The 20837-nt window shown below is 39.9% G+C and overlaps 2 protein-coding genes across 4 annotated transcripts; both read right to left on the bottom strand.

Moving 5' to 3' along the window:
* Positions 1 to 561: 561 nt before the first annotated feature.
* On the bottom strand, positions 562 to 9962 carry si:ch211-225k7.3. Of its 3 annotated transcripts, XM_073907925.1 has the most exons (6): positions 7756 to 9357; positions 6678 to 6719; positions 6523 to 6561; positions 6095 to 6430; positions 5351 to 5695; positions 562 to 3983 (listed from the first exon to the last, which is right to left on the bottom strand). In XM_073907925.1, exons 3-6 carry the CDS (start codon positions 6557 to 6559, stop codon positions 3619 to 3621), a joined length of 1083 nt encoding a protein of 360 aa, XP_073764026.1. In that variant the 5' UTR covers positions 6560 to 6561; positions 6678 to 6719; positions 7756 to 9357; the 3' UTR covers positions 562 to 3618. The 3 variants fall into 3 exon arrangements, with proteins under 3 accessions (XP_073764026.1, XP_073764025.1, XP_021333338.1); XM_073907924.1 differs by having other exon boundaries at positions 6678 to 9962; XM_021477663.3 differs by having other exon boundaries at positions 6523 to 9962.
* A 5061-nt stretch (positions 9963 to 15023) lies between these two features.
* Positions 15024 to 19269, bottom strand: si:ch211-225k7.2. The gene is made up of 5 exons (XM_003198868.7): positions 18966 to 19269; positions 18777 to 18815; positions 18349 to 18684; positions 16015 to 16362; positions 15024 to 15858 (listed from the first exon to the last, which is right to left on the bottom strand). Exons 2-5 carry the CDS (start codon positions 18811 to 18813, stop codon positions 15494 to 15496), a joined length of 1086 nt encoding a protein of 361 aa, XP_003198916.1. The 5' UTR covers positions 18814 to 18815; positions 18966 to 19269; the 3' UTR covers positions 15024 to 15493.
* Between the last annotated feature and the right edge of the window lie 1568 nt (positions 19270 to 20837).

Genomic DNA, 20837 nt, shown 5'->3' with positions numbered 1-20837 from the left:
CTATTGTGCACCTTCATTAATATTCATTACTATCACCGTGTTTTCAGTACAGAGACGCCACAAGTGTGAAGTGTTGCTTTTATAGTTTGCTGCAGTTAAGTTTTGTTTTCATTTTCTCTCTGTGAGAGCTCAGCTGGCGTCACGTGTGGATTAACAGTGTACGCGACGCTCGACAACAATAACTTACGTGTCTAAGGAGGAACATTGTTTACCTGAGAGCTGTTCTCATCTGCAAACGCTGAGATCCGGATTCACTTGTAGTATTCTCTTCATAAAGACGCGGCTCTAGTTGCTGGTGATTGTCCTGTCTCTACAGATTTGGTAAGTGAGCGACCAGTGCTCTTTGTTTATTCAGTTTGTTCGTATCGAACTAACTATTGCACCGAGTGTAAACATGTTAGCACCACAACCAAACTTTACCCTCGTGTAGGGTTTTCACCGCATTTAGTGACCGGAATAACACACGCGGCTTTCTGACGCTACCTGCCGTGTGCATCTAAGTTTCTGGGAAATGCGGAGGTTTTTTTTTTCTCTCATTCGCCGTGCGGTATAAAACATTGCATGAAAAATACACGCTTAGAGCAGATCCTCGAGTCAAATATCTCGTTTGTCGCGAGGGGCATGAATGAATTTCCTGAATGAAAGAGCCAAACTGCAGTTAAAGTCCACCATTTAATAATTTGGCAAATAATTTGACTACAGATGTCCATGTAGGTTAAACACCATCACTTTCTCCTGTATGTGTGTGTGTGTGTGTGTGTGTGTCCGTGTGTGTATGTGTATTTTGACTCTGAAACTCGCGCGCGCCCAAATAGACACTCCCACACCCTCCCACCTTTGTTCATCCGACATGCCCACTTTTCTGACTTTTTCCAAAGTAGAGGTGTGAAAACACCCTGCTGAAACGAGGGGGTTTCATGGCCCTTTAAACACTGACTACTGCATATTGCATACTGCATGTCACTTTAAAGATGACACTACTGACACATTCTTTAAGTGCTTGAACAAGCTTGATCACAAAACTGATGGTAGCAAAATCTAAATAAATTATAATGCATGAAATCTGTGTGGGATGGGGAGAAAACATGCACGGCTCACTCTAAAAAAAGTCCATTTGAAAGACCTGCTGGTTCTATCAAGAGAACAGAAAAGTTTAAAAGATGTGTATCAGAGCTGCCATAATAATAATCCTTCATGAAAAAACTGGAAACATCCTGGTCTGATGTTTAATGATAATTTGAGTTTTCTTTCCTCTTCTGTTGTTTCCTGTTGCTTTCTTCTCATGACGTTAATGAAGAACAATGTGCTTCTGTGTCAAACCCTACAACAGATCGTTAACCTTACACATGAAGAATTATTACCTTCTTTGTATTTAGATCATGATTAAAACATTTAGGGGTTCAAACAGCAAAGTATCGCATGTCAAGTTTGTTTAGATTCTTATTGCTATATAAACATGTCTAATCATCAGGGACCAGTGTTGCCAGACGTATGACAATTATCATATTTGTACGATAATTTCGACCCTTGTACAATCAATAATGAGAAAAATCCTATAATGTATGATAATTTCAGAATTGTATGGCCTTTTAAAGTGATTTCATTGTAATATTTGGGCTTCTTTACTCATTGATCTAGCTGCATCATCTTCTGTACTGTCTGTGAGTAGAAAGTGGAGTTTGGCACGTTTTCTATCTCATCTTATGTTACCTCTTCTCAGCCAATCAACGTGGAGAATGGCTCACGAGTTAATGCTGCTGCTGCACATGCCCATGGTTAGGTCAGTAGTTTTCAGTTTGAGGTTAATCTCTTAAGCAATAATGTTAAAACAGTTAGTGCTGTAAAGGAAGGTGAGAAGGACAGGGGAGTTTTCTCTTGATGTTCTTATTTTTCCCCATTAGAATGCATCATGTGAACGTGATTTTTCCAATGTTAATCTCATCAAAACAAAGCATGCACACCTAAGAGTGTGTTAAAAATTGCACTGCTGAGGGTGCACTGCTTTCAAGCTACTATCAATTTGTAGAGCAAAACAAATCCCTCAACATCTGGCAACATGCAACGTTCGATGACAGCAACTCAGAGGTGAAGTTTGAACCTTCCCACTAAGATATGACTAGTTTTTTTTTTAACATATTGTGCTAATTTGCACGTTGTGTCAAAACGCTGTGTGTCTGGATAATTGCTGTATGCTCTGTTTGACTCATGTACAATAATTTCCCTCCAAATATGATAATTTTGAGGTTCTGGTATGATACTTTGACATTTCCAATCTGGCAACACTGTCAGGGACATTAAAGCAGATTTAGGCCTGAGCGACTGTAGGTCACACTATAGTTGTCACTGTCTAGTAAAGGAGGTCGAGCCTTCTCATTTATGGCTCCTACACTATGCCCGAGGCTCAGACACACTCTGTCAGTTCAAAACTAGATTAAAGACCTATTTTTTTAGTAAAACATACAAACAATGCATCACATAACAGTATGATGCACGTGTGCTCCATGCAGGTGAGTGGGCTTGACAAACCACCTGTAGGACACACTTCTCCTGTCTTAATGCACCAGACATGTTAGAAATAATCATGTGTTTTTCATGGTTATTTATATAACTGCTATTTTCATTTATAGCACTTCAGTTTTGCCTTGATTTTAATAATTTATTCCTTACATACACTTTGAACAGCAGCTAATTGTATTCTTTCCTTCCTATTTCCACCTGGAGATACTCATACAAGGCATCTAGAGATTGTGAACTGTGAAGAGATGATCGCAACTAAAGAGAACTTCTAAAAGTATCCATGATCCTGGATCAGGCCGTATCCTGAGCTGATGCTGTAGTGGTCATGAAATATATCTTACTTCCTTTTTCTAAATGCTACCTCCCGTTGACCTGTCTTACCCTGAAATGTGATGTTTGTGTACGGTCGTGGGGGGGCCAATTTCACAACATGACAGTGTATGTGACTACATGGAAGTGTATGGGACACATAAAGGCCTTTGATTGATTGATTGATTGATTGATTGGAAGTTATTCTACTGTTGAGACTCCTGATAAAGCAGGGACTAACCTGAAGGACAGAGAGTGATTAAACACTTTTTATTGTTAAAATAATGATAAAATACAGAGACGTACTCCAGCATATATAGGTCCTTAAAGCACATGCAAGGAATGTAAAAAAACTCATGATATACTCTTCAACTACATGAATGAATATAATTACTGATGGAAGCAAATGACCTCATGATAAAACTAAAAGAAAACAATACAAAGATATCTCTAATGAAGTTACTAACAAGAAACACGTTGAAAGAGTTTATAAACACAATGCAATCAGTCATTCTGACAAGTGAGGATTACAATATAAAGAGATCCCATTGATTCATTTTACAGATACGTAAAAACCTGGAGGAAGAGACTCGAGGAAAAATAGTAACTTCAGTGGGTCAATCAATTATTAAAGAGTACATTTTACCAAAATGTGAACAGAGAATTTACGCAACCTATGGTCAATTGTTATATTTAATTTTATACGCAAAAGTATTTCTGTTTTTTATACAAACTGATGAATAAAGAGAAAAGTGAATGGAAGTGATTACACATTTGTTCTTATATGCCCATTCACCCATATCTGCTGCAGATGAAGTTGAGTCTGTCAGTTTCAGGACGGCTGATCCAGGTCTGACTTCCTCCAGACTGAACTGCTCCAGATCTCACTGTGGGCTCACAGTCCTCCTCTGATGTGCCGTTCCCTGGAGCCCAGTTCTGATAAAACACGGTCTCTCCACTCACCCAGTACCAGATGCCCAAAATGTGGGAGAAACGCAAACCCAACCACACCGCCTCAGTAGACGCCAGTTTAACCACGTTCATCACACGACGCTGCATCTCCACTGACTGAACCGAGACCAGATCCACATGATTCTGTCTGCAGTATCTCAGAGCTTCAGACCACGACAGATTCTGCTGGATCACAATCAGTTTATCTGGACACAAAACAAAGCAGAAACTAGAGAAAGACTGATCAACAACAACATGCAGAACAAACACTGGAGGAATTTGTCATGTCAGACATGTAGAGTCAACTTTAACACTTTCCCTGCCATTGACATGAAAACTTGTTAATTAAGAGACAACACTTCCCTGCTATTGACAAGTTTTTATGGCAAACCAAGTTTTATTAATATTAAGTTAAGGGAAGCCCTAATGCAGTTCTTTTTGACTAAACCTACCTACATTCAATTGGGGGAAAAAACAAATCCATGAATATAATTTTTTTAGTACTTTATTGTTATATATAATATGATCATTTATTCCTATAAGAAAACTTCCTTAGGGTCATCAAATTCAGGTAAAAATCATTATAAATGCTGCAAATCTTTTTAAAAACACTGGCATGGAAATTGTTAAAGGTGCAGTAGGTGATTGTCTTCAGAAACATGTTGTTGTTGTGCGGGTTGAAAGTCTCTTCACTTTCCAATAGTAATGATTAAAGTAAATGATCTAAATGTGTTTATATGTATTTTTATTTTCTGGATGAGGCATAAAACAAAAAAAAATGTTCATCCAGTTAAATATTGTTGGGCCGACATCACTTATAATTATGTTAGGTAGGCCAAACTGTCAACAAATGTAGATTTGAATATCTGCAGCCGTTTACACACATCCGCCATCAAGGCAAGCATGCAAATTCACCTGCACATGAGAGACAGAGCAAAATGATGGAGGAAGGACAACATTATGGCTGAAGTAGGTCATGTTCTGTTTTAAAACTATTTTAGTCACGCAGAACTAATGTAGAGTGTGCAGTTATGATTGGGTTGTACACACAGAAGTGTTGTATAACCCAATCTTCCGGCGAAAGATTAATGTGATTATTTTCAATTTCATAAGGGCCTTTTACAGCATCGATAAATGTACATTTTTATTTAGTTTAACAACAAAACATCAGTAGCTCTATTCTGCCTAGTCTGCTTTACTGAGGTGAAGTAGGTTTTATATACATTGGTTCAGTTTTGAACAATCACAGCCTGTGTTGTGCTTGCTGTATTGTTTACCGTGCTACTCTAAATATTCGGTCAGAAATAGCATGTAAGTATGGCTTAGTAATAAGTGTAATTCCTGCACGCCGCCGGCCAAGCACTAAGCAGAGTTACTATAGGACACCATGCGAGAGAGGGTTGTAATCTTTAGGGTGTACGCGCTCCTTTTTCAAGAGCCCTGGCTTTTGCAGGGGAGGGACTGTGTTTCAAAGATATCATGCAAACTGGTTAGCATTGTGGCAATCACCTACTGCACCTTTAAGAGATCTGGAGCTGATGATGGATTGAGTGTGTTTGGAGGATCTGCTCACCTTCATGACATACAAAAGGAAACTGATGATCACAAGAGATGTCATTCCATCGTCCCTGAACGTTCTGAGTGATCACTGCACAGTTTTCAGTTCCTCCTTGATTATCAGGTTGATTGGTATCCCAGTATCTGAATGAATAGTTGCTCTGATCTGACCACTGCCAGTCTCTGAACAGACCGATCCAGACTGCAGATCCAGATGAGTTACTGTCATTAATGAACTTCTCCAGCTGTTGACTCTCATTCTGGTTCCTCACAGTGACCAGATCAGTGTGATTCTGTCTGCAGTAACTCTGAGCGTCTCTCCAGTTCATCATCTGATCGACAAACACCAGTCCTCTGCTCACTTGAATAAAAAAAATAATAATGATACCATGATTCAGCCCTTCTATGCTTAGGTTAAAATGTGAACAGGAACAGCAATGAAATCATCATGCATGTCTGTGTTACTAAAATATATATTATACACAGACACACACACACACACACACACACACACACACACACACACACACACACACACACACACACACACACAACAGAACATCTGTCATAAATAAATATATTGTGCTATTAAAGATAACAAATAATTCAAAAGGAGTAGCTGGTTTTATATAATGAAAAATACAAAGTGGATTTGACTTGTAATTGCATTTACACTTAATTTACACAAGTTTTACAGTCATATTTATATCCTAATAAACCTTTGTTAAATGACAGTTTTTTTATAAGCGTTTGTACTCACTGTTGTAGCATATGAAGAACAAGGTGTTACTACATGCTCCATCATGCCACTCTCCATTTATCATAAAAGCACACTCATCTTTGCCATCTGGTTGCCTATATGCCCAATTCAAAAAGAGTGCAGGATCACCTGAAGACCACTGCCATTTCCTCTGCAGACCAATCCAGATACGTTCATCATTCACACTCTTCATCAGCTGAATCGTGTCATTCATGTTGTCAACAGTGGCCAGATCTGTGTATTTCTCTCTGCAGTATCTCTGAGCTTCAGTCCAGGTCTTCTTCTCATGTATAAAGTGATACTGACGCTGAACACATTCAGATATGGAGCAGAGAGCTGTGAAAGAGACACTTTGCTTTAATGCTTTTCAGAACAGAGTCAAACCTAATGAAACTATAAACCATAAATAAAACCACAAACACACTCACCAATGAGGAGAAGAGGGAAATATAGAGTCTGAGCCATTTCTGAAGAAGAAACACAATGAATAGCTCAAATACTTCACTTTTATCTAATAATACAGCATCACAAAATTACAATAATAAGAAAATATTGGTTAAAGACAGTAGATTTGTGTTCTTACCTCAGAGCTGGTGTGTTTCTGTCCTTAGTCTGATGTTTCTGTCTGCAGATTCAGACTGTGATTATTCTAGTCACTTTTCATAATTTGTTTATTTTTTTTAAAAACCTGTTTTACTTCCTCTATGTGTGTTTTTACTCCACCATTTTCCCTTATTTGCATCATGACATTTGCGTCAGTCAGAATCTGTAAACTTGAATGATTAAATTAATTAATTAAAAAAACTAAATTTTAATCTGGGGCTTGTTTCAGAGTTTTTTTTTTTTTTAAATTCTGGAGGTAAACCATAAAGCCTAAGTGATTATATTGATAAACATGGCTGTCTAAACCCAGAGCTGATACAAATTGAGCTGAATCCAATACTTGACAGCAACACTACTTCCACTGTGTTGGCCCCTGGTTCTTGGGGACCCCTGATTGACTTGGTTTTGCCCAGTAACTGTAACCCCACTTATTTTGACAAGTAATATGGTACAGGCTTCAGGTACTTCTATTAAACCTCAAACACTGACTACTGTATATTGGATACTGCATGTCACTTAAAAGGTGACACTACTGAGACATTCTTCAAGTGCTTAAACAAGCTTGATTACAAAACTGATGTCAGTAAAATCAAAATAAAATATAATGCGAGAAATCTGTGTGGGATGAGAAAAAAACATGCACAGCTTTGCCAAAAAAAAAAAAAAAGTTCATCTAAAAGACCTGCTGGTTCTATCAAGAGAACAGAAAAGATCAAAAGATGTGTATCAGAGCTGCCATAATAATAATCCTTCATGAAGACACTGGAAACATCCTGGTCTGATGTTCAATGATAATTTGTGTTTATCTTTCCTCTTCTGTTGTTTCCTGTTGCTGTTTTCTCAACGCGTCAGTGAACAACAGTGTGTTTCTGTGTCAAACCCTACAACAGATCGTTAACCTTACACATGAATAATTATTATCTTCGTGAAGTTTATTCATAAACTAATTTCGAGAGGATCACATGCTTATGATTGACATGGCTGGCCCTGAGTCAAGCTAATGTACGAACCACCAATCAGACTATTCCAAACCAAGTATAAATAACCAAACACCTTACCTTAGTCATCTTCGTCTTGAAGAATCCCCCCTTCCAGCCCTTCTCCTCCTCTTTGTCTACAGGGCAGCACGGCAGCCCAGTGGCTAGCACTGCGGCCTCACAGCAAAGTGCCTCCGGTTCGGGCCTCTACCCAAACGGACAGCATTTTCGTGTGGAGTTCATGTTCTCCCCGTGCTTGCATGGGTTTTCTCAGGGTCCTCCGGTTTCCTCCCACACTCCCAAAAACATGACACTTAAGTAAATTGACTAAACCAAATTAGCACCAAATTCGATTCAATTCTGTCAGCAACGCATCACCTTAGCAACCCTCACGCAGCAGAAGGGGGAGGGTTCTCGAGATCTACCCAAGCTCAAACTCCCCTCTCGCCCTGCAACGGGAGGGAGCCCTGGGCTCGAGGCTCTCATGAGTTCAGCGCTTTCTCCCGGGACAGCATGCCAAACTAGCTTATTACCAATCATCAGCTAAGTGTGAACTCTTGAATTTGTATTTAGATCATGGTTAATACATTTAGGGGTTTAAACAGCATCAGGGACCAGTGTTGCCAGACGTACGGTAATTATCTCTCTCTCACGAGTTAACGCTCCTGCTTTGCGTGCCCATGGTTAGGTCAGTAGTTTGAGGTTTTAGGTTGATCTTTTAAGCAATAATGTTAAAACAATTAGTGCTGTAAAAGAAGGCGAGAAGCATGCATGCACACCTCAGAGTGTGTTAAAATTGCACTGCTGAGGGCGCACTGCTTTCAAGCCAACCAGCACTATTTTGCAGTCCATAACGGCATAAAATTTGTACAGCAAAATGAATCCCTCAACATATGGCAACATGCAACGTTTGATGACATCTACTCAGAGGTGAAGTTTGAACCTTCCCATTAAGATATGCCTAGTTTTTAATGTATTGTGCTAATTTGGACGTTGTGTCGAAATGCTGTGTGTCTGGATAATTGTTGTATGCTCTCTGTTTGATTTGTGTACAATAATTTCCCTCCAAATACAATAATTTTGAGGTTCTGGTACGATACTTTGACGTTTCCAATCTGGCAACACTGTCAAGGACATTAAAGCAGATTTAGGCCTGAGGGACTGTAGGTTACACTATAATTGTCACTGACTACTAAAGGAGGTTGAGCCTTCTCATGTATGGCTCCTACACTATGTCCAAGGCTCAGACACACTCTGTCAGTTCAAAACTAGATTAAAGGGCCATGAAACCCCCTCGTTTCAGCAGGGTGTTTTTACACCTCTACTTTGGAAAAAGTCAGAAAAGTGGGCGTGTCCAGCTCTGTTTAGGGGGGAGCGTCGGAGGAAGAAAAGAGGCATGGTGTGGGAGTGTCTATTTGGGTGCGCTGAGTTTCAGAGTCAAAATACACACACACAGGGGACAAAGTGACTGTGTTTACATGGACATCTATAGTCGAATTATTTGCCAAATTATTAAATGGTGGACTTTACTTGCAGTTTGGCTCTTTTATTCTGGAAATTCACAAACGAGATATTTGATTCGAGGAACTGCTCTAAGCGTGTATTTTTCATGCAATGTTTGATACCGCACGGCAAATGAGAGAAAAAAAAAACCTCAGCATTTCCCGGAAACTTAGATGCACTCGGCAGGTAGTGTCAGAAAGCCGCGTGTGTTATTCCGGTCTCAAAATGCGGGGAAAATCCTACACGAGGTTAAAGTTTGGTTGTGGTGCTAACATGTTTACATAGTTAATAGTTTGTTCGATACGAACAAACTGAATAAACAAAGAGCACTGGTCGCTCACTTACCGAATCTGTAGAGACAGGACAATCACCAGCAACTAGAGCCGCGTCTTTATTAAGAGGAGACTACAAGCGAATCCGGATCTCAGCATTTGCAGATGAGAACAGCTCTCAGGTAAACAATAATCCACGTTAGACATGCAAGTTATTGTTGTCGAGCGTCGCGTACACTGTTAATCCACACGTGAGTCTGAGCTCTCACAGAGAGAAAATGAAAACAAAACTTAACTGCAGCAAACTATAAAAGCAACACTTCACGCTTGTTTTGCCAACACAACGTGGCGTCTCTGTCGTCTAAACACTGTGACAGTAATGAATATTAATGAAGTTGCACAATAGAGCGCGCTGATTGGTTTGAACCAAGCTTTACTCATGCATTAATGCATCACACTGTAAGACGTAATAAGACTCCCTCTGGCACAGACGCCCAGTCTGCACGCTGGAATACACGCTAATATGTCATGACCGTGACGCAGCTTCAAAAATTCGTTTCAAACCGGAAGTACGAATTTGCTTGAAATAACGCAAAAACAACCAATTTACACTTTTTAGTGAAATATAGGTGTCCTAATAGTGTTTTTAGCAGCGTGGGACACATATACGACTGTCAACAGCTCAAACACATGTGTTTTGGTATTTCGTGACCCTTTAAAGACCTATCTTTTAAGTAAAACATACACACAATGCATCACATAACAGTATGATGCACGTGTGCTCCATGCAGGTGAGTGGGCTTGACCAACCACCTTTATGACGCACTTCACCTATGTTTATTCATATAACTGCTATTTTTATTTATAGCACTTCATTTTTGCCTTGATATTTAATGTCTCTTCATTAAATACGCTACAAATAGCAGCTACACTATTTGTTTTCTTTGCTTCCTATTTCCATCTGGAGATACTTATCCCGAGGCATCTAGAGATTGTGACCAGTGAAGAGATGATCGCAACTATAGAGGACTTCTAGAAGAATCTATAATCCTGGACCAGGCCGTTTCCTGAGCTGATGCTGTGGCAGTCATGAAGGAATGGAGAGCATGAGACTAATTCCTGAAAGACCCCAGTGACAAACGAGTCTCCGCATTGATCCCATGGGCCAGCTACGTGATCACACCTGCAGTTCTCCACGATGGACGTCCAGTGTTCTTCGGCCTCCAGCATCTAGACTGCATCTCGGCATAAGTAGTTTTCCCAGAGGAGAAATGGTCATGCCCAACAGAGCCTGTTTTCTCACTAGGTTTTTTATTTTCTCCACTTTCATCAATTGGTGAAGTTTTGTTCCTGTACACTGGTTTGTTTGGTTTGAGACTTGATGACAATGATGTTTGGCTTTCAGGAGTGAAAATTAAACCACACTGAATTGAACTGAACTAAACTAAACCAAACCTCAACTCTGAAAACTGAACTGACACAGTTTCAATTTACTAGAACTTCTATGTTTAGCTGCTTTAGGTCTAACCAGCAGTTTAGGTCTAACCAGCAGTGCAATAGCAGCAAGAGCAGGATACAGGAGTAAGTTATAAAGTGCAGTTATAGAAAACTATGGTGATATTTACAGATGGATGTACTATCAACATTATATACAGGTTGGATAAGCTATGAACAGATTTACAATATATGACTATATGTTCAGGTTGCTAATAATAATCAGTAGTGTGCAGGTAAATAAACATGATTACAAGTGTATATGTTACAATATATGAATATATGTGCAGGTTGCTATTAATAATCAGTAGTGTGCAGGTAAATAAACATGATTACAAGTGTATATGTTACAATATATGAATATATGTGCAGGTTGCTATTAATAATCAGTAGTATGCAGATAAATAAGCATGATTACAAGTGTATATGTATAGTGGGTGTGTACATAATTACAAATGTCCATATGCAGTGGGTATGTACTGTTCAATAAGTAAACAGTTCAATGTGGTGCAGTGAATGTGCAAATTTTAAATGTGCAAATGTTAAACAGTGCAGTGATTGCGAGGAGTGTATGTTAGAGGAGAGTGGGGGGTGTATTGGGGGGGCAAAAGAGTCAGTGGGGGGCAGAGTTCAGGAGGGAGACAGCTCTGGGGAAAAAGCTGTTTCTCAGTCTGCTTGTTTTTGTCCGGGGGAGCCTGAAGCGCCTGCCGGAGGGCAGGAGAGAAAACTGTCTGTGAGCAGGGTGAAAGGTGTCCTTCAGAATACTGCGTGCTCGGCGCAGACAGTGTTTCTTCTGGATGTCCTCTATGGCTGGCAGTGTGGTCCCTGTGATGCGTTGGGCAGTTTTCAGCTGCAGTGCCTTACGCTCAGCAACAGAGCAGCTTCCATACCAGACTGTGACACAGTTTGTCAGGATGCTCTCTATTGTGCAGCGGTAGAAGTTCACCAAGACGGCTGATGAAAGCTGGTTCTTCTTCAGTTGCCTTAAGAAGAATAGGCGCTGGTGAGCCTTCTTGATCAGGCTGGAGGTGTTGGTGGTCCAGGAAAGGTCCTTTGAGATGTGGGTCCCCAGGAACTTAAAGGATGAGACAGGCTCAACGGCCATCCCATTGATGTGGATGGGATCATGTGAGCCTGTTCGTCCCTTTCTGAAGTCCACAATGAGCTCCTTGATCTTGTTGGTGTTAAGGAGCAGATTATTGTCGGTGCACCAAGTGGCCAGATGCTGGGTTGCACGGTTGTCGTACAGCAAGATGGTCACTGGTTTGAGTCCCGACTGGACCAGGAAGTTTTTCTGTGTAGAGTTTGCATGTTCCATCTATGTACATGGAGGTTTCCATGGGATGTGTCGATTTGGCCCACAGTCCAAAGACATACAGTGTATGTGACTTAAACTAAACTAACCGTAGTGTATGAGTGTGTTAAAATGAGAGTGTCTGGTTTCCCAGCACTGGGTGTTCACGAGTAAGCATACTTTCAGTGCTGGGTTGCAGCAGGAAAGGCATCCATCTGTTGAGCATGTTAGTAATTCTTCTTTGGCTCTCAGCAAAGGTGATCACCCTTTTTTCCCCTCCGTCCCATATCTTTCCTGGCTGGCTCCTCTTGTCTCGTCTTATTCTATCTCTGAGGCTCTCCATGCTCTGTGTCCAAACGAATAAGGGACTATGGATTTATTTAACTAGTCTCTAAACTCAATTGACACCATCTTCTCAACAAGAAGTTTGGGCTTGGGAGAGCCTACTTGTCCTGCCGGTACGCTTGCAGCTGAATACATGATGGACGAGTGGGAGAAATGGTGCGCCGTGTGCCTGGCTGCTCTGTCCTTGGAGGATATTGAATATATCTATTCAGATCTTTGATTACAGGGTTTCTGCTGATGGGCTTATAAAGAGCCCTGGGGTATTGACGATTGATGAAAGTGGTCAGTGCTGCTACCACCAAGCTGGCCGGCTTGATTGAAATGGTGGCGAGCAGGGTCGCTACTTGGAAAACATTGAGGTGAAACTAGCGGCTTTGCAACAAGATTTGGCCAGACCTGGAGACCAGTGACGGACATTAAATATATTTAAAATTGGAAGATATAACCTAAATTTGAAAAAAAATATTTCTTCTCTTTAGGTTTCTCTGTGACTCTCCTGCCAGACGGCCTCTACTGGAGACAAACAATTTCTTCCAGAGAGCAAGATAAGGAGATGCTCTAAAATTCCTGCTTCCTGTCAAGGACACCTGTTGGATTCTACAGGCTTACACACACACACACATATGTAACAGGTATTAAATGTATGTTTTCGTTATAAATTCGCGCAAAATTTTTGTTTTGTTAGTCATTAATATGTAAGAAATAAAGAGAAAATGTTTTATTTTTGTTTTGACGCGTCGGCGCGATGACGTCATTGACGTGCGTTGCCGCGGTGACGTCAGTGACATAGCGCGCACTTTGCTTCAGTCTGTCGGAGGACAGAGCAGAGCGAGGTAGGCATTTACTCCTGTCCTGTGGAAAAATGTGTATGAAGTACAAAAATTTGTAATTAAGATAAACAGTAGCAGGCGTAAGAGGAGTTTTAAGAGAAGACTAACTGCATGTTCTCTGTTTGTGCAGCACTTAAATAAATGACCGCTGAACCTGCAGACAGACTCCAGCTCTTTACTTTACACAACACAACACAATGCAGAGGGGTAGTCGAGCCGTTAAGACCGGCCCCAGCTACACATACACAGCTACAGATAGACAATCACTACCTAGCCCCTCATCCCATGCCTTTGTGTGCTTTCACCCACTGGACGAGGTAGACCAGCTCTCTTCAACTGCAGGACCAGATGGCTGCCTGCTCTAATCAGACTATATCCTTATCCCCTGTTTTGATGTTATGTCTATGTACTTGGCTGCTGGAGCTTTTTTCTCCCTGATCTCACACTGCCCTAATTCAAGGGCAAGGTGTGAGGGAGTTTTTTTTTTTTTTTGGCCTCTCATGAAATGTATCTTACTTCCTTTTTCTTAATGCTACCTCCCGTTGACCCTTCTTCCCCTGAAATGTGATGTTTGTGTATGGTCAGGGGGGTCCAATTTCACTACATGACAGTGTATGTGACTACATGGAAGTGTATGGGACACATAAAGGCCTTTGATTGATTGATTAATTGATTGGTTAACTGGAGGTTATTCTACTGTGGAGACTCCTGATAAAGCAGAGACTAATCTGAAGGACAGAGAGTGATTAAACACTTTTATCTGCTAAAATAAGGATAAAGTACATAGACGCATATATATGTCCTTAACGCACATGCAAGGAATGCAGAAAACTCATGATATACTCTTTAACTGCATGAATGCATATACTTATTGATGGAAGCAAATGACCTCATGATAAAACTAAAAGAAAACAATACAAAGATATCTCTAATGAAGTTACTAACAAGATACATGTTGAAAGAGTTTACAAACACAATGCAACCAGTCATTCTGACAAGTGAGGATAACAATATAAATCAAAACACAGACAGAGATCCCATTGATTCATTTTACAGATAGGTAAAAACCTGGAGGAAGAGACTCGAGGAAAAATAGTAACTTCAGTAGATCAATCAATTATTAAAGAATACATTTTACCAATATCTGAACAGACAATTTACGCCACCTATGGTCAATTGTTATATTTTATTTTATATGCAAAAGTATTTCTGTTTTTTATACAAACTAATTGCGTATACATTATAGAACGTATTATTTGTTCATTTATTTTATGTATATATAAATATTGTATATATACAGATTTATATATAGTGTTTTGTTTATGCATTTGGAGCTGATGTTGTGTTGCGGGCTGTGGAGCATGCGCAGGTCTCTCTCTCTCCCTTTAGAGCTGCGCTTGATTGCGGTCCAGCTGTGTTGCGAGTGGGAGCATATATAAGCTGGAGGAGTTTAACAAAGGAGGAATCTTTCTGCTCGGTGTAGGTCACAAATCTCCGTTGTCACTGTTGTTCCGAGCGTCTCCTATCTCCTGCCCCAGATAGTTGGTTGAATTAGTGGTGTGATAGATTGATTTCTTTAAATGACAATTTAATTCTTTTCTAAACGGCTTGCTTTTAGAAAAATATATATATTTATTTGGTTATAAATAGAAGCGATTGGTTGGAAATTGCCATTTACTTTAAAAAGTTTTTTTCCTGGTTTGTGGCAGCGAGGGGGAAAGGGAAGTTTGCTGTTATTTTATTTGGGGTTCTTTTAATTTGAGCAGGCAAGAATTATTTCCCCGCAAGTTAGCTGTCTTTTCATTATTATTTTGGCCTGGATTCCCTTCCGAAGAGATGCTTCTAATATCTTTGTTGTCTAAGAAAATAATAAACCTTGTTACTTCTTGATAAACGTTGTGATCATTGTGAGTTGAGACAGGAGAAGGGGAAAACCCTGAATTGAGTATTAAAGTTTAATTTATTAATTTATTTACACTCTTTTTATTGTCACCTTTAACTCTATACTGGTTGGGATGTAACATGATGAATAAAGATAAAAGTGAATGGAAGTGATTACACAATTGTTCTCATATGACCATTCACTCATATCTGCTGCAGATGAAGTTGAGTTTGTCAGTTTCAGGACGGCTGATCCAGGTCTGATTTCCTCCAGACTGAACTGCTCCAGATCTCACTGTGGGCTCACAGTCCTCCTCTGATGTGCCGTTCCCTGGAGCCCAGTTGCGATAGTACACGGTCTCTCCACTCACCCAGAACCAGATGCCCAAAATGTGGGAGAAACGCAAACCCAACCACACCGCCTCAGTAGACGCCAGTTTAACCACGTTCATCACCTCATACTGCATCTCCACTGACTGAACCGAGACCAGATCCACATGATGCTGTCTGCAGTATCTCAGAGCTTCAGACCACGACAGATTCTGCTGGATCACAATCAGTTTATCTGGACACAAAACAAAGCAGGAACTAGAGAGAGACTGATCAACAACAACATGCAGAACAAACACTGTGGAGGAATTTGACATGTCAGACATGTAGAGTCAACTTTAAGAGATCTGGAGCTGATGATGGATTGAGTGTGTTTGGAGGATCTGCTCACCTTCATGACACACGAAAGGAAACTGGCGGTCACAAGAGATGTCTGCCCAATGGCCCTGAGTGTTCTCCATTAGCACTGTACAGTTTTCATTCCCTCCAACATTATTTGGTTCCTGATTATTCCAGTAACTGAATGAATAGGTACTCTGATCTGACCACTGCCATGAGTCTCTGAACAGACCGATCCAGACTGCAGATCCAGATGAGTTTCTGTCATTAATGAAGTTCTCCAGCTGTTGATTCTCATTCTGGTTCCTCACACTGACCAGATCAATGTGATTCTGTCTGCAGTAACTCTGAGCGTCTCTCCAGTTCATCGTCTGATTGACAAACACCAGTCCTCTGCTCACTTGTATCAAAAAAACAAACAAATGAAACATTTATTCAGCTCTTCTATGCTTTATAGTTTCAATCTGAACAGGAACAGCAATAAAATCATGGTCATGTTACTAAAAGAATTGGTTGATATGTTCAGCAATATTTCTACAAGATCTTTATCTTGAAATTAGACATAATTACGTATCGCTCTTTATTTCATTTTATATATGCCAATAAGTCACATATATATATTTATATATATATATATATATATATATATATATATATATATATATATATATTAGCGCTGTCAAAATTAGTGCGTTAACGCATGCGATTAATTTTAAATAATTAACGCGTAAAAAAAAATTAACGCAGTTCAGGTTTTTTTTACTTCCTGTTGTGGTGGACGTGTGTTCAACATGCAATAAATGTGGATAAGACCAAGGAAGCACTTTTTGAAGGCAAGTTTCAGTATAAAACAATTAGTCACATCACCAGGCTCTCCGAAGATTCATGCAATTTCGGGTGTTTCATTTTTAACTTTAGACTTCTGCAGTAAGTTGATACCGCATGGCGAACAGAAAGAAAATCCTCTGCATTTCGTGACTCAGTGTTCCTTTAAGGTAATAAAATCACTGCTTAGGCTACACGGTAGAATTTTAATAAGAGTATTATCTTAATCATATTAAAATCGGAGTATTGGTGTCTTATGTAAATGTACTCAGAACGTCTGGTGAAGTCGCGAGCTGTCAAAGACAGGGCATTACACTGCCTTTCAGCATGAGCCCTCCAAGTTTAGCGTGTTTCCTCATTAAAGCGTTGTTGTGTCAGAATCCTTGTGAAATACAGTAATACTTTAGGACGCTTAGTTTAAGCAAATTTGATGAACGTGATCATGCGTGTTGAATCTAAGGGGAGTCGCTCCAGTATGGAAGGCCGTTTGGGCCAAAACGTCTGCAGCGCATTGTGTGTGTTTGTGTCAGGCCCGTTGAGGGGTGTCAGGGGTGGAGTGAGCAACGTATCTGAGTAGGGGCGTGTGCGCGCGAGATGCACCTGAAGGACAGTGGGGGTGAGTTGCGCGAGACATAGGCTACCTAAAGAGCTAGGAGGGATGCGGGGGAGAGGGGTGTGCAATGTATTTAACGACCGGTTTGCAAGAAATAATCATTCATTTGCAAGCATCCGGGAGTCTCTGTGCACTTGCGGGATACTCCTAGTCTTAGCAACTGGATGAATGTAAAGGAGGATTAAGCAAAATTGTTTCTACTCTATAACTAATGTTCTCAACTCACAGCAATAAAACTTTACAGTGAGTGCAACAGTTTGTATTCTATAGTTTATTATTATAATTTTTCATTTTCCATATCTGCAATATCTGTATTTTGGCATTTTTTTGCAGTCCACTTAGAATCCAACATGGAAATCAATGTTTTCTTTATTGGCATTGATTGTTTTGAAATTTAAATGTCATTAACATGCCTGTGTTTTAATTTCTGTAATAAATATGGCTGTCAAGCCAGGATCTTGATGGTTTATTGTGGGTGTGTTGTTTACATGAAGAAATCTGTGTTACAAGTTAAACAAAAATTCTATTAAACAATTATATTTTGAATTTTAATAGTTTTTGACTTGCGTTTACATTAATTTTACATTTAAATAGCCAAAATTACAAGTTTTAGTATTTTAAATGTGATTAATCGCGATTAATTTAAAAAAAAAAAGGTGCTATTAATTAGTTAATTTTTTAATCGATTGACAGCACTAATATATATATATATATATATATATATATATATATATATATATATATATATATATATGCAACATCTGACATAAATGTAAAAAAATTATATATTGTGCAATTAAAGATAACAAATATTTCAAAAGGAGTAGCTGGTTTTATATATTGAAAAATACAAAGTGGATTTGACTTTATTTTACACAAATTTTACATTCACATCTCCTGCGAAACTTTTGTTAAATGAAAGCGTTTTTAAAAGGCGTTTGTACTCACTGTTGTAGCATACAAAGATCCAGGTGTCACTACATTTCCCATCATGCCACACTCCATTTTTCATAAAAGCACACTCATCACTGCCATCTGGTTGATTATATCCCCAATTCAGAAAAAGTGCAGGACCACCTGAAGACCACTGCCATTTCCTCTGCAGACCAATCCAGAGACGTACATCATACACACTCTTCATCAGCTCAGTTGTGTCGTTCATGTTGTCAACAGTGGCCAGATCTGTGTATTTCTCTCTGCAGTATCTCTGAGCTTCAGTCCAGGTCTTCTTCTCATTTATAAAGTGATACTGACGCTGAACACATTCAGATATGGAGCAGAGAGCTGTGAAAGAGACACTTTGCTTTAATACTTTTCAGAATAGAGTCAAACCTAATGAAACTATAAACCATAAATAAAACTACAAACACACTCACCAATGAGGAGAAGAGGGAAATATAGAGATTGAGCCATTTCTGAGGAAGAAACACATTGAGATAAACAATAAGTCTAATATTCATCTCAGAGTAAAACAGCACAGCATGAACATAAAACAAATTCACAATCATTAATGTAACTGTTAAAAGTCTGAATATTTTGATTCAAGAATGAACATGTGTTCTTACTTCAGAGCTGGTGTGTTTCTGTCCTCGGCCTGATGTTTCTGTCTGCAGCTTTAGACTGTGAGATTATTTTAGATCTGCTGTAATCTATTATTCATCACGTCACATTATTTGCTTATTACCCTAAACAAAGGGCTTTTTCATTTTTCCCCACATTCAGCTGTATTTGCATATTGTTTCTGTACTTCATTGGAAGTATATTAATTTGAATGAAAGGACAGAAAGTCCAGTCTGTTTTCTAAAATTAAATGTTTAAGATAAGATCTGTTGTTTTTCATTACATGAATATTGCATTACCTTTTGTAAATGGTAAACAAATTTTTAAAAAGTAAACAAGTCAACCTACTCATATGGCATTTAAACAGGTGTCAAGTCTTTTTTTTATGAAATGGTAAAGCACTACACTCTACTGCAGATATATTTTAAGGCAATTCAGTTTAATCGGTTAAAAGCCATCTTGTACTGTAAAGGGCGATAATTTATATGATGATCAAATCCACATATTTAATGAAAAAATATTGACTGTTATCAGACTTCCAGCAGACCGAAGATACGGAAAGGAATTGGAAAGAGTAACCAGATCTCAAATATAATCCACAGCTACTGCTTTGTAGGTGAAAACCAGAATTTTACAATCAATACACGATTGAACCAGGAGCCAGTGAAGTTGCTGCATCACAGGGGTAATATGAAGACGTGAAGTCGTACGAGTCAAAACACGTGCAGCTGAGATTAGTAAGTATAAGTAACCTCCTTACTGAACTTGCTAATAAACCCTCAAATTGCAAAAATCAAGACATGATGTGATGAAGGACTGGGAAAGCCTTTCAGCATCAGGCCTGGAAAGTAGGGTAGGGTTAGGGTTAGGGTTAAAAGGGGGAATGGAGGAAACCCACTCCAACATGGGGAAAACATGCAAACTCCACACAGAAATGACAACTGGCCCAGCTGGGATTTGAATCAGGGACCTTCTTGCTATGAGGCGACAGTGCTAACCCACTGAGCCACTGTGTCACCTTTAAAGTAAATTCTAATAAATAAAATATTTCAAGAGTTCACACTTAGCTGATGATTTATAACAGCTTGTTTGGCATTCTGTCCCAGGAGAGAGCCCCGAGCTCAAGGGCTCATCGAGCCCGGGGCTTCCTCCCGTTGGCAGAGCAAAAGAGGAGCCTGAGCTCGGTGGATCTTAGAACTCCCCAAAATGCAGTAATTAATCGCTCGGGACAGCAGCCGCGTGTTTAAGGGAAAAACCCCCAAAAAGCAGGAGAATAGAGCTATGTCCGGCTGCTGGATATAATGGAAGGAAAGAGAGGTTCATGCAGGGGGCATTAAATAGGTAGGGTTACGAAGGGTAAAGACACTGGAGCTATAAGGGGGCTGGACTTTATGTGGTAAGATGGGTAAAAAAGGGGGCCTCCCTTCTAAAGAGGAGAATAGAGGTAAATAAAGTAGAGTGTAGAAGAGAGGATTCTGGGAACTCCTGCGGGAGTTGGAGCTCGAAAGGACCCCTGCGGGGGTTTGAGCTTGGGGGAGATGTCTAAACGGGGAGGAGAGGTAGTTGAAAGGAGTGGAGAGAATTCTGGGTAACTTCTGCGGGAGTTGGAGCTTAAAGGGACCCCTGCGGGGGTCAGAGCTTGGGGGTAGAGTCTAAACGGGAGAGGATAGATAGCAGAATGTAGAAGAGAGGATTCTGGGTAACTCTTGCGGGAGTTGGAGCTCGGAGCAACCCCTGCGGGTGTCAGAGCTTAGAGGGTGGTGTCTAAAAAGAAGAAGAGAGGTAGTTTGAAGTAGAGTGTAAAAGTGAAGATTCTGGATAACTCCTGCTGGAATTGGAGCTCGAGGGGACCCCTGCGGGGGTCAGAGCTTAGGGGT

The sequence above is a fragment of the Danio rerio genome, chromosome 7 (genome assembly GCF_049306965.1).
Source record: "Danio rerio strain Tuebingen ecotype United States chromosome 7, GRCz12tu, whole genome shotgun sequence".
NCBI lineage: Eukaryota > Metazoa > Chordata > Actinopteri > Cypriniformes > Danionidae > Danio > Danio rerio.
This window is presented reverse-complemented; position numbering and strand designations above follow the sequence as displayed.

What these genes read in the sequence shown, in the direction of transcription:
- si:ch211-225k7.3 (XM_021477663.3), bottom strand. Translation starts at nt 6,559, where the DNA reads ATGGCTCAGACTCTATATTTCCCTCTTCTCCTCATTG. An exon ending in GTTCTTCATATGCTACAACA is followed by an intron (nt 5,696 to 6,094) that starts GTGAGTACAAAC and finishes TTTTTATTCAAG; the next exon opens with TGAGCAGAGGACTGGTGTTT. An exon ending in TCCTTTTGTATGTCATGAAG is followed by an intron (nt 3,984 to 5,350) that starts GTGAGCAGATCC and finishes TTTTGTGTCCAG; the next exon opens with ATAAACTGATTGTGATCCAG.
- si:ch211-225k7.2 (XM_003198868.7), bottom strand. Translation starts at nt 18,813, where the DNA reads ATGGCTCAATCTCTATATTTCCCTCTTCTCCTCATTG. An exon ending in TTTCCCTCTTCTCCTCATTG is followed by an intron (nt 18,685 to 18,776) that starts GTGAGTGTGTTT and finishes TCTCTTTCACAG; the next exon opens with CTCTCTGCTCCATATCTGAA. An exon ending in TCCTTTCGTGTGTCATGAAG is followed by an intron (nt 15,859 to 16,014) that starts GTGAGCAGATCC and finishes TTTTGTGTCCAG; the next exon opens with ATAAACTGATTGTGATCCAG.